Here is a 13,265-nt window from a genome sequence, read left to right as displayed (position 1 = left end):
AATAGGCAAATACTCTAGCAACCTCATCAACCAACTTGATTGTTATTTCTCCATTACATTGTGTCAGATTATTAAATCCACGAGTTGCGAATTATTGAAACAAAAAACAGAATACTTATCATACTCTCTTCCTGTTCACAGACACACATCATTTCTACTTTTAGTCGACGAAATTAATTTTTAGGAAACAATTTTTTTTACGCGTTGCTTATAATAAGTTTGCAACAGGTATCACGTATGTTATATATATATATATATATATATATATATATATATATATATATATATATATATATATATATATTACGTTGTATGACACGTGGTTTGATAAATACTTGTGAAGCAAACGCACCTTCTTGATTCTTCGCTACAAAAATGCATCGCGTTTAGTCAGAGAAAGATTCGACCAGATGGAGGAAATGCAGAAGAAAACGAGCAGTAAAAAAAGAGGTAAGATCAGATGGAACTGACAGTTCAATGAAAAGGAAGATGCAAAGTCAGATGTAGGAAATGTCAAACGAAGAAATCCACAAAGAGGAACTATCAGCGTGTAATTGGTAAGAATATATATACACGATTAAATAAAGAAATTGGAAAGAGAATCTTCTATATTTCTCAGCTATGTGCGAAGAAAGAGTGATACATCGAGCGGATGTCTCCTAATAAAGACAGATATTCATCGAGGAAGAGGAAGATAAAAAAAAAAGTCAAGAAACCAACGACGTGTATCAGAAAAAGAAACGAGAGCATTCGAGAGAAGGGATTTACCAGCGCTCGATGGAAGAGCGAGATGCAATCGGGCGAAGAAACTAGCGGCGACAGGACGACGTTTGCTAGGAAAACGAGGGAGGGTCCACTGACGTCGTCGTCGCGAGTGCAGCGTACGGTACAGCTGACTTTCCGTTCTCGCGTGGGTGAACGTCAGTCGGCTTTCAAATTGACGCGTGATCGGTACACGTGGCTATTCCGCTCTTCCACCGGCACCGATCAGTGCGCATGGATTACGTCAGAAAGGTAAATGCAAAGATACATATTTCTGATATATATAGGCTCGAACATTTTCTCTGTGTAATTTTATTTCGTTAATATTAAAAAGATTTTACGATTGAAGATTAAATAAGATCAAAAATCCAGGCTATATGCATATTTCTATATAAAAAAAAATTAATTTTTTAAAAATCTTATACAGAAATTATATTAATGTATGAATAATCGTAGCACTAGATTTACAGTTAGTTTTTTTACAGTTAGTTAATTACGAAGGCATCGAAAATCAGTTAGGAGAAAAAAATCTTCGCCCCTTTCAGCCTGATTAATCAATTAAATAATTCGAAGTATTCGTAGCACCGATTAGATTGTAACAGTTAACAAAAAAAAATTTAATTACCTCGTTTCCTTAAAATTATAATTATATGTTATAATCGTGTGTGTACGGGATTGTCGCGAATAAAATTCTATACTAAAGTTTAGAATTAATCACGAAGGGAGAAAGGATATTTCACGAACGTTGAATATTTCTATGAAAGAGGAATGAATTATTTTCTTTTGTTTAAAGAATTTATATATATATATATATATATATATATATATATATATATAAATCTGTATATATTTTCAATACGAAAATACACGACTTACTTTCTTATCACCGAAGATTATTTCCTATATATCTATGAAAAATCTTTGTCGTCAATCTCTTACTTCGTACACATACGTCACGTTCAAACGATCGACAGACTGTCAATCTGAAAAATTTCATCTAACGTAAGGAGCGCGGCTACACGCGCCCTTAGACTTCCTCCGCGATTCCGCTCCTGACTTTCGTCATCATAAGCGCGAAATCATTCGAAAATGAATTCGGCACGTCGGACGTGTAATACACCCTGTTCGCCGACACGTGGCTAGGAAAACAATTTTTTGCCGGCGTTCTCCGATGAAGGTCTCGGCTATACATAATGTGTGTATATATATATACATACATATATATATATATATATATATATATATATATATATATATATACATACACATACATATATTATACACCTATACGCGTTCGGTAGCGCGTTCGATGCGAGGAGACCTCCTGATCGGAGAGATGGCACGATGATAAAAACCGGGTGAATCGTTGGGTATTTGCGTCGCGATTGGTCGCCGCCCCGCGGCCGGGTACTTACCCCGAAATTCGGCCCGGATTCCAAGAAGCGAAGAATTGCCGGGCCCCCTTGCACCCCGCGACCCAGGTAACTCCCCTTTTACCACTGCCATTACTTTGTTTACAGCGCACACCGCGCCGCCATCGTTCGCTCGCTCGCTCGCTCGCTCACTCGTGCCGATTACACAGGCCGGTTACAGCGCTGCCGCCGATCGAGTTGGACGGCAGCAGCGACGAGGACGAGGACCAGACCCGGGACGAAGAGACAGAGACCCATCGGTGGGACCAGGACCAGGCCCCGCGACACCACACCACCCGTCCCGATAACTCGATAGACAACAATATCATCGTTGTCGCGCAGGTCAGTTTGGGATTCCTGGGCGACAGTGAGATGTGCGAAGTGCCTTTTTCTTCCCATCAAGTACATACCCAAATACACCCTTTTCGTGTCTACCTAGATATCTACATTTAGTTATTTTCTACAACGAGAGAAATCGCACGCTCTTACACTCAGTTCTCAGATGAACTTTTTTGAAGTATACTTATGTCTGTCGCTAGGTGTTTTGTTTGTTAAGATGTAGCTACTCCTGTATTTCAAATCGACAGTTCAGTGACGTGATGTTATTCTTTCTAATCGCAATATTTCCCACAGTTTGTACGTTTGACCTGATACCGTTAGTTCGTACTTAACAATACAACGTTAACGATATCCATATATATTTTGAAATTATACGAAAATAAAGAATATTCAAGTATCTAGGCGTTAAAAATGAAATATCTTCTATAATTGGTGGGCATTTTTAATTAGGAGCATGATATATATTTTCGACGGATAAAAGAAAACAATATTTTCTTCTCATTTCTTCCCGGAGTTTAAGATCGCCGGGAAGAACCGAAGAGGAAGTAATAATTTTTCGAGCTCTGTCGATGTTTTCAACATTCGAATTCGAGAAAAATAACAATATAATAGCAATAACACTTTGTGTCACGTATTAAGATATTATTTAAATATTATATTTATAAATTTAATATATTTAATAATTAAATATAATATATCTTATAATCATGGGGATTTATTTAGATATCATAGTTCGTTTAATGATCATCGAACCCATCAGATTAATTTATGCCTTTCTGTAGAGTATAAAATTACGTCTAACGTGACTCGTCGCGATTGGTATTGCCTATACGTGATGTTTACCTTTTTTTTCATAGATTATGAACCATGCAGAAGCAAACAAAGCGTTGGTTTTGCTCGGAATAATGAAGGAATTTCGGCGAATTTGCTGCATGCGAAAGAAAATGTTGAATTTTATAAGCGAACAAAAAGTTTATAAATAATAGCGTAATTCAGTTCGCTTTCTCCGAATAGAACTTTTACTCGGCAAATATATGACGAGCTATTATAGACACCATGAGAAATTATCCGCGTAACTTATGCGCCGAAGAGACGGTTTACGTGATTCTGATTATCGTCATCCGTGTGATTCTGATTAAATTATCGTGGCGTGCACGTGGGCATGGACAATAACGCGATCGCATCTTTTCGCGGATAATGGAAAATCGCGTTTCCATCCCAAGAACGACGTTCAAACAAATTCGAACGCGCGCGCGTCGATGATAGATTCGCAACTGTAGAACGAAAATTCGTAATCTCCGCCTTCCGCAAATGATATCGATCCCGCGTAATATTAACGAAAACATAATTTAATTGATACGTGATGTATGTATGGGTGTTTGTGTGTATATATGGCGCTCGACCAAGATATTCCTTTGCGTAGAATACCGTCAATTTGGCGACAGTACCGCTGCCGATCGGTTCAATTCTTTCAAACGGATACAGAACGAATGAAATGTGCAACATTTAGATTCTATTTCGAGCATCATTGCTATGTTGGCAGCGTCGCGACGTGGGTGAGGTAAGCGGAGGTCGCGACGAACGCGTCGCTCGTCCAACGGCAGGATGAGACCTGACGAGATGGTGGTGAATAACGGCGAACAACGACGGGCAGCGGAGACGATGTCGGAGACATCGGAGGGCACCGCGACCACCAGCGTGTCCGGCAAGTCCGGCTTCGAAAGCCGCGAGGATCTCCGCGATCTCGCGACTATGCTGGGCATCGGCGACGAGGACTTGCACCAGGAACGCTTCCGGGTGGACCGTCGCAAGCTGGAACAGATGCTTCTCGGTGAGTAGCGGCGTGGGTGCTGCTCTAAATTAAATTATTTCGCTGAATGCGGATTGCGCCGATATTTTATAGGACGATGGTACACAAAATTATCCGGTCTTAGCAGCGAGTCTTTTAGCTATATGTAAAAAGAATTAAATTATAAATATAAATTAAAAGTCCTAAAGTGTAGACCTTGAAGTATATAAATTATATTCCCTAAGAAAAAAGATAAATCGATTGTACGATTACATGAAATAGCATATGACATTGATAGAAAGCAGATTTAGTTGAATAGATCGTCGTAAAGAATTTGATTGACTTAAATACGTTATAGAGAATATACTGAGGATCAATCGAATCTATTTATCGTGGCGTTGAGTATATAACGTCCGATGACTATCGTACTTTCTCCTGACCACGAATATTATATCAGATTACGAGAGAAGGCGTGGGGAAACCGAGGGCGAAGAGGGGATTATCAAAGAAAGTAGAGATATATTAAAAAAATAGTCCGGCATCACACTCTAAGTCGAGTAGAACGACTTGTTTTTTTCAATCGCGCCCATTAAATATCTCGGTGAATTACGAAGATAAATATATGATATTATTCTTTAGAACAAATTTAAAATTAATAAATTCGTCGCATGCATATATACTCTAATTTATTTTAGTACCCATTATTTTTATTACGACTTTAAATTTTTCTAATATGAGGATTTAATCTCGGCCTCGCATTATCGCTACCGTATTCAGCGTTAAATCACACACACCGCACGAGCCACGCTCCCGACAATAACTTTGCCGTTATGTATTTCACGCTTAACCTTTCCTCGTTCTCGATAATACATTAGACACTCCAGTATCCTTTATTGCTTTATTGCTTCTGTAGTGTCCATAACACTCGAGAAGCGGGAACGACTCTCCGCGTGCGCGGTGTCTACTTTCGCTTTCCCGTCGAACTCGATTCCTTTTCGTCACCTTTTTGCGCAGGCGAAAGCGAAAAATTTTCCGACCAATCAAACAATAAAAATATCACAATCTCAAGAATATTGAGAAAATCTTTAAGCATTTTTCTGTTAATAATTTTATCGTCTATTTTATTCGATAAGCAATTAATTCGATAAAAACTAAAATTTAAATTTGCAAGATCACTGCTTTTATACTTATTATTATCTAATCAATACAAAGGCCTAAAAGTAATTCGGAAAAGTAGAACGTTTTTCCAACTATGCTTTTTATACATCGATTTTCATGCCAAATTTTGAGAGCTTTTATTTTAAATCGCAACATGCTCTTTTTATCATAATAGTGTTGATTTTTATTAGAATATCAACTTTCAATCAATTTGCCTTAGATTATTCCAAGAAGGATGGTAGTGGTTTCTTCTGATCGTTCGTTTTATTGCCGCTATTTGCATATGCGAAATATACCTAGAATCACGATTTAAATAGACAGTTTGTTTGTAAACGGGATTACATGGCATCTGTCAAGTCTCTGTTTTTGTGCCTTATAATATCATTCGATCGCCATTTAACGGCATGTAAATCTATTTTGCTTATCGAATACGCAAACTTCGAGCAATTTTCATAATTTTATATTAAAGCATGAAACGGGAATATATGCGATTATCTAAATTATTTAGCGAATTTTTTAGGCTACAATTTTTTACATGAAAATATAATAAAATGGATATAAATAAAGATAAAGAAAAATTACACACACACACACATACATTTTCAAGCTTTTGAAAGGTCATTTTATATTTTAATTTTATCTTTAAATTTGCAGGTGATGTCAAACCGGCGGATTCTTTCTTCCATAGTGTAAGTTCTTTTTTCGTTTCAATCTTTTTAGACGCGAAGTGTTTCTGTGTGTGTTCAAGAGCATGTGGTAAATCAATTTCTAAAATTAATATATTTCATAGAATTCTCCCTCTTTCTCTTTCTTTCTTCTCTCTCTCTCTCTCTCTCTCTCTCTCTCTCTCTCTCTCTCTATATATATATATATATATATATATATATATTTCTCAGGTTTAATTGTTCAAATTCCTGACTCGTCTCCAACTTTTGCGATTAGCAACATTTTTTGATTAAAAAAAAAAAGGAGAGAGAGAAAGATATAATGAAGATTAATAATGTTATCATTATTGTATGTTCAATAATAACATTTACACGCGTCAAGAGAAATATCACAGATGAACTGACATTTTATTGATTTTGATATTTGCTTGCTTAATCTTCCGCATGAAAAGATTTTATTGCGAAAATTTTATTGATCGATTAGTGAGAACTTTCTATCCATCTACTGCTGACAAGCGACACGTAAGACAAATCGTGATAGTAGATGATGCAACTCCTTTCTCTTCGGCTACAAAAGATTTTTCTTGATATCAAATCGATTAAAGTTTCTTGTCATCCATGCGAATTTAATTGTATGGATTTTATTTTATCAAAATGCATAATGGTGCTTAATAAATATGTTTTTAAAACAAATAAAGATAAATTAAAAAGAAAAAAAAAATAATTATATAATAAAGTTATATAATAAATTAATTATAAAATAAATCTATCAAAAAAAAAAAAAAAAATTATTTTTATAACGCACAAATCCATGTCGAATTTATGAGAAATATTGAATAATATGATTCAAGCAATTATCTATTTTTTGCATTATATCTTATTTTTCACTCGCTTTACTTTAATTACTATAGTAAATCGTCGGCGCGTTACTCGGTTTAAAAAAAAAAAAAAAGAAACTGTCTCATTATTATATTTAAATTATATGGATACACTGAAGGGATTACAAATAATATATATAATTTCTGTAACTTTCACTCTGTAGGAAGTAAATGTAGAAACGTACGACTATGATAAGTGATTCTTCATTTAATTGCCACGTAAGAATTACTTCCGACACGAAGTCGGATTTCGTGACGGCCATCAGACAACGAAATTAAGTTTCTCCCTTTTCACAATGGAAAAAAAACTTTGCCTCGTGGTGTGTTGATATGACACAAAAGGGTTAAAGAAATTATCATGATTAACTCTCGGCTGATTTCGCTAATCGCGCTTAAAGTTATATCGACGCAGGCAAACTGTCTCCTCATCGAGGCAGCGTCGCACTGACCTTGCGATTATGCGAAAGTGAAAGAGGCTATTTTTACATATCCTCACCTCATGCGTCGCAACTCGCGATAACTTGCGTTACGTCGTACGAACCGCGATTGCTCACGATTCCTTCGCTGATAGCAGCAATACACAAACTTTTTCATTTTGGATATTTCGATAACCCAATCATCGAATGCAATTTTTTGCACAGAGTCGTATCTTATGATTATAAAATTTGCTTTAATTAATAATTCGTTTTTTGTTTTTTTTTCTTCATTTGATCTTTTGCATGTGTCTAATTTTTTTTATGATTATATCTTAATAGTAGAAGAGGAGAAAATTATGGCGATAAATTGCAAGGGGAAAAAGTTTTATAAATACAATAGAAATATAAGAAATATAAAATATAAGAAGTTACAAATCCTATGTATATATTTATGCCAAAGGATTAGAGGAATACAAATCAAGTTTCTTAAATCAAAATTGACGACTACTAATTGTAAGACATTTGTTATCCAAATCAAAACATTAAAATGACCGTCGAAATGAAATAACTCTTTTTGCGGAAGAATCAGTAGCAATTAATTTCCCGAGCGCGATGAAAACGCATGAAAAAAATCTGGATTACGACGTGGAGAAATTTGAGTGAGCGCGCAAAGGAACTCGTTCTCTCCTTCGTCTTCCTCTTCGTCGTGTGTGATAACGTAACTCGAAATTACGATTATAGCGAAATGAGCCTGCAGGAGGAAGTTTACGGATCGGACGACAATACTTTCTCCGTCTACTCTCCTTGTCTTTCTCATTCATCCGATAAATCGATAAAGATAACCGATTGACGAATCGCGCTTGATTCTCGCATAAATGAGAGGTATGATTGAGGAATCGCGTAATCGCACTAACAGGAAGTGTCTCGACGGTTGAATAATACATTTTTATCTAATTAAACTCAAATTAACTATGAGAGAAGAGTGTTCGTCGAAGTTGCAAGATGGAATAATTTTGACGAAATTGTTAGATTTACACATCAATGATATATAAAAATTTAATCATAATTATAATAAATATATCGCATAATTCTTATGATTTTAAGCCTCACTTAATTATATAATATTGATATTATATTTTCATTTCTATTTTAAATTTTACGATTGAATTTAATAATTTATATACAAATAATCCTTCTGAATTACCTTTTTTAATATTAATTATCAAAAAGGAAGATATATTTACTCAATAAAATTATTCAGCAGATGAGAAATTTCAGCGTATTGTCAAAAAATCGGATAAGAAAGGAGCTAAAATTTTACGGGAAGATCGCACGCGTTGAAGAAATGAAGGCAATGTTCGCGCTTATCCTTATCGTCGCTGCAAGTTGCGTAAAGGGACTGGAAATACATGGGACGATTATTTATAGAGCGGCTTTAACGGCACCGCGTTCTTCCCGCCGTTCCATTCCTCCGCTTTTAAGTAATTACATATCGCTATATATGCCAACGTAGCCGATATTATCGCCGATATATGTGAAGATTTTTCTGAATAAGCGTTATATAGAATAAGGCATTTCAAATGTGATGATTACGTTGTTTCCTATCTCTTTTTTTATGACAATACGTACGTTAATTATAATGATACAGTGTAATCATTGATCCCGCTGCTGGCTGTCGATAACAATAAGCGAGAATATTACATCCTGTTAGTCTGATTTTCACTAATTAATGCCTGTGTACATATTGCCTCTCCGGTAAGCTAAGGTAGGCGTATTAATTTTGTGACATGCTGCAAACAGCTCGAAACTTTTAAGTATTCACGAATAGTATATATATATAATCGCCGAAATTTTTTTAAATTAATTCATTCGTTGATGTCAATTTTTATTTAAAATCTGTCTCAAATATATAATGATTAAGAAAAATGCCAACGATTACTATAGATAAAAACAAACGCGCAAAAAATTCAAATATTCTGCATATTCCTCTCCATAAAATTCGCGAAATATATTTAATCAATGCACATCGATGCTATAACTCGCGATTTGTTTATCAGCTCGATATTCGTTCGTTTTATCAATTGAATAATAATTTAAACGTGCATACCCGCACTTTTTTACCTCTATTAAGCTAGCAGGACCAAATCAGCAGAATCAAACTGGACCTATCAGATTATTTAGTACCCATTTTGTACTAATTTGTACCAATAATAATAATTTTGTACCTCGTGCCATTTTCAAAAAAACCGTGGCGCTGCTACCATCAAATTAAGCTAGCAGGACCAAACTAAAACAAAACGAAAAAATAAAAATAAGACCAGAAATTGAAAGGTCTGAATTTGTACTAATTTCTACCACCCAAATAAACTCAATATATTTAGCCCTTATGCTTAAAACAACCCCCAATTGAATTTAGCCCTATTAAGCTCAAGAGTAAAGTACTCTTTCCAATCAGCAGAATCAATCGCTACTTATACACTGGACGCGGCATAATTTGTACCGCCAAAATGTGAAGTTCCAAATTTTGTATCCCTGCCGTTCCTTCGAAAACTACCCCCGACCCCTCTCAGTCTCAAGAGTAAAGTACCTTTGAAAATTTGAAATCTCACATTTTGGCGGTACAAATTATGTCGCATCCAGTGTATAAGTAGCGATTGATTCTGCTCGTGGCGAAAGGTACTTTACTCTTGACACTGAGAGGGGTCGGGGGTAGTTTTCGAAGGAACGGCGGAGGTACAAAATTTGAAACTTCACAGTTTGGCGGTACAAATTATGCCGCGTCCAGTGTATAAGTAGCGATTGATTCTGCTGATTGGAAAGAGTACTTTACTCTTGAGTTTAATAGGGCTAAATTCAATTGAGGGTTATTTTAAGCATAAGGGCTAAATATATTGAGTTTATTTGGGTGGTACAAATTAGTACAAATTCAGCCCTTTCAATTTCTGGTCTTATTTTTATTTTTTCGTTTTGTTTTAGTTTGGTCCTGTTAGCTTAATTTGATGGTAGCAGCGCCACGGTTTTTTTGAAAATGGCACGAGGTACAAAATTATTATTATTGGTACAAATTAGTACAAAATGGGTACTAAATAATCTGATAGGTCCAATTTGATTCTGCTGATTTGGTCCTGCTAGCTTAATAGAGGTCACTTTTTTTTATCTACGTTTTCGTAAAGTTCAATCTAATATACATGTGCACAAACATACGTTTACACGGAATATTACATAATTCATAATCTTCAATCGAGCAGCCTTTCGATATTGATTCGTCGACTTAAATTTGCAATTCGCTGAAATCATATGCGCAATCGGCCGCAATATACACGGTGATAACAATGTGCGATAACAAATCGACGCGTAGCCTGAAAGCACTCCGAATATTTTAGGCCGGAAACTAATTTATCAAGATTTTGATTATTTATCAATACATTGAGAGATCATCTTTGTACACACAAACTATTGTACAATTCTATATTTAATATAAAAACAAAAAAAATTTAAATTTTTAAATTTTTTTCAGTATAATTTCCGTTAATACGTATATATTTAAAAACAACAAATATTATCTTGTTTTAAAACAAGATATCTATTGCACAAAGAAATATATATGTATACTTTAATCTATTTTTTTTTTTTTTAGTGATTAAGTCAATGAAAATTTGTGATAATCTTTTACGTGTGTTTTTGAAATGCGGTCAATCATAAAATAAGTCAACATTTTATGCAGCAGTAACGTATTATAAATACTCTGACCGCATATCACTAATAGATTAAATCTTTAAGTAAAATCAGCAACTTTTCTTCAAATTGTTTATTGCGAATATATATCAAGTAAATCTCAAATGAATTTAGTTTGCATCGATCAGTACGTTAAAGAAATTGCAAAGTCAGGTGAAAAATTTAAGAAAATAAAATTCTGTGAATCTACATTTTCATTTTCTAGAATCGTTCAACACTACATAAATTTACGTAATTAAGACTATCACCAAATATTCATTAACGAATGAAAACAATTTTCTTTCATTTATCAACTTTATTGTGCAATCGATACATATGCGATTATAAAGAATATTTTTATATCGGTTCGTCCCTCGTACATATTTATTCTTTAATCAGTAACTTATGCAAGCTGAAGATAGAGTCCCGTATGCCGTCTGTCGTCAATAATTTCGTTTTTTGCATAGTCTCCGTAACTTTACTGGAAGAAAGATATATACTACTACACGCTTAATTTCAATCTTCGTTATTTTATTTTGAGAATAAAACGCACCATAACGTAACCGTAGCAATGTAGATGACAGGATCAAACAAATAATGTCTACATATTTTTAAAACAAAATTACGCCTTCCGATGTTCAAAAAAAGATATTTTGTGAAGTATTTATAAATATAAATCATATCACAAATAACAATAAAAATGAAAAAATATAAAAATTAAAACTTCAAGATACCGATAAAATTATCAATCAATTTAGCATTGATATAATCTTATATCAAAACAAAGTTATATTTTTTTCCAAGATTTAACTTTAATTTAACATAAGTCACAACGGAACAATCTTATTCTATATGATGTCAGGGATTGCATTTCTACCATATTATTATTACTACTATATTATTAATTTTCGTTTAAATAAAGATTAAATTTTTAAAATATTTAACGTAACATTCTTATAGTTTTCATATTTAATTTCGAGAGTGACAAAAAACGTGGAAATATAGAGTTTCGAATTTTTATGTAATATAGAGTTTTAAAAATAACGGAGAAGCCCCCATAAAATCAAAACAAATAAATAAAAATAGACTTAAGGAGAGATATTTATTTATAGAGTTTTAATTTTTATATTATGATGAAATTGTTTGAAGTGCAGAGTGTGTCTATCCAATGCTTATAAAAAAATTTCCTGGGAATTCTATGATTTTTCAGGTAATTTGTTCAAAATTCTAGATAAAATTAGAGAATTTTTAGATGAAATTTTTTGAAATAAGTTTTTTCGGTGTGTATTTTTTAACGCTTTTCACTCATATAAAGATAAAATAAACACTTCAGTTTTAAATATTAAATTTAAAAATGTACTGAAAAGAATTAAATGACTTTTGTAAGAGAAACATTTTTCATTTGCATAATATTTTCATTTTCTATCATTAATTATAAGAATTACAATAAAAAATGTATACTCAGTATTCTGTATTCAGTATTTTTTGCTATGACAATGAACATATAATCAAAAAGAAAAGTAAATATATTTAATATATTTGAAACATATAATTCACAATCATTTGCTAATCAGATTGCTGATGCTCGTATTATAAGAACAAAATAATCAAAGAGAGAATTTTTGAAAAAATTCCTTAAATTCGAATAAAATTCTATAAGAATTTCCTGATTTTTTAAAAACGAAATCCTTAAGAATTCCAGATTTTCTAGATTGATCCAGGGTCTAGACACTGAGGAATGAGAAAGTGTAGCCATAAAAATGAAATACAATTGACAGAGTACGTGAGGTAATTTATCAGGCAAAAATAATGACTCGGGAAAACATTTTAAACATTATTTAAAATAAAAATTCAAAATATTTTACGGATCTCTTTCATTCAAAGTGAAAGTTATTTAAAGAATGAGAATATTTTAAATGTCTTTGTCAATTTTCTTTCATTCTTTATTGTGCAATCAATACACATGCGATTAAATGGTATTTTTATACTTTTACTCAGAATAAAAGAAAAATTTTTCGATTAAAAAATATGAGAGATAATAAATATGGAAGATTTTCTTATATCAAAGCGATATTTATATGTTAATAAAATATAACTACTTTACTATTGAAATTTATATAGATATAAAGAAA

At 33.3% G+C, this 13,265-nt stretch overlaps 2 protein-coding genes across 4 annotated transcripts in view; one reads left to right on the top strand and one right to left on the bottom strand.

Moving 5' to 3' along the window:
* The first annotated feature begins 2,302 nt into the window (after positions 1-2,302).
* Positions 2,303-13,265, top strand: part of Bicc (protein bicaudal C) — a 32,048-nt gene continuing 21,085 nt past the window's right edge. The window contains exons 1-3 of one of the 2 annotated variants that reach the window (XM_070315523.1): positions 2,303-2,516; positions 4,057-4,344; positions 6,115-6,149. In XM_070315523.1, the coding sequence (XP_070171624.1) occupies positions 4,119-4,344; positions 6,115-6,149 (261 nt within the window). In that variant the 5' untranslated portion in view covers positions 2,303-2,516; positions 4,057-4,118. The remainder of the gene's footprint in view (positions 2,517-4,056; positions 4,345-6,114; positions 6,150-13,265) is intronic. The other variant, XM_070315524.1, reaches the window with a different exon arrangement.
* Positions 3,225-13,265, bottom strand: part of Pex2 (peroxin 2) — a 36,737-nt gene continuing 26,696 nt past the window's right edge. The window contains exon 3 of one of the 2 annotated variants that reach the window (XM_070315544.1): positions 3,225-4,325. The gene's annotated coding sequence lies outside the window, so the exon portion shown is untranslated. Of the gene's footprint in view, positions 4,326-11,504; positions 11,615-13,265 lie in introns of those variants that run through there. The other variant, XM_070315545.1, reaches the window with a different exon arrangement.

The sequence above is a fragment of the Polyergus mexicanus genome, unplaced genomic scaffold, assembly GCF_030449975.1.
Source record: "Polyergus mexicanus isolate NDT 795.1 unplaced genomic scaffold, iyPolMexi1.0 SCAF_2, whole genome shotgun sequence".
In the NCBI taxonomy this organism is placed as follows: domain Eukaryota; kingdom Metazoa; phylum Arthropoda; class Insecta; order Hymenoptera; family Formicidae; genus Polyergus; species Polyergus mexicanus.
The sequence above is the reverse complement of the archived record's forward strand: the minus strand, read 5'-3'. Positions and strand labels throughout refer to the sequence as shown.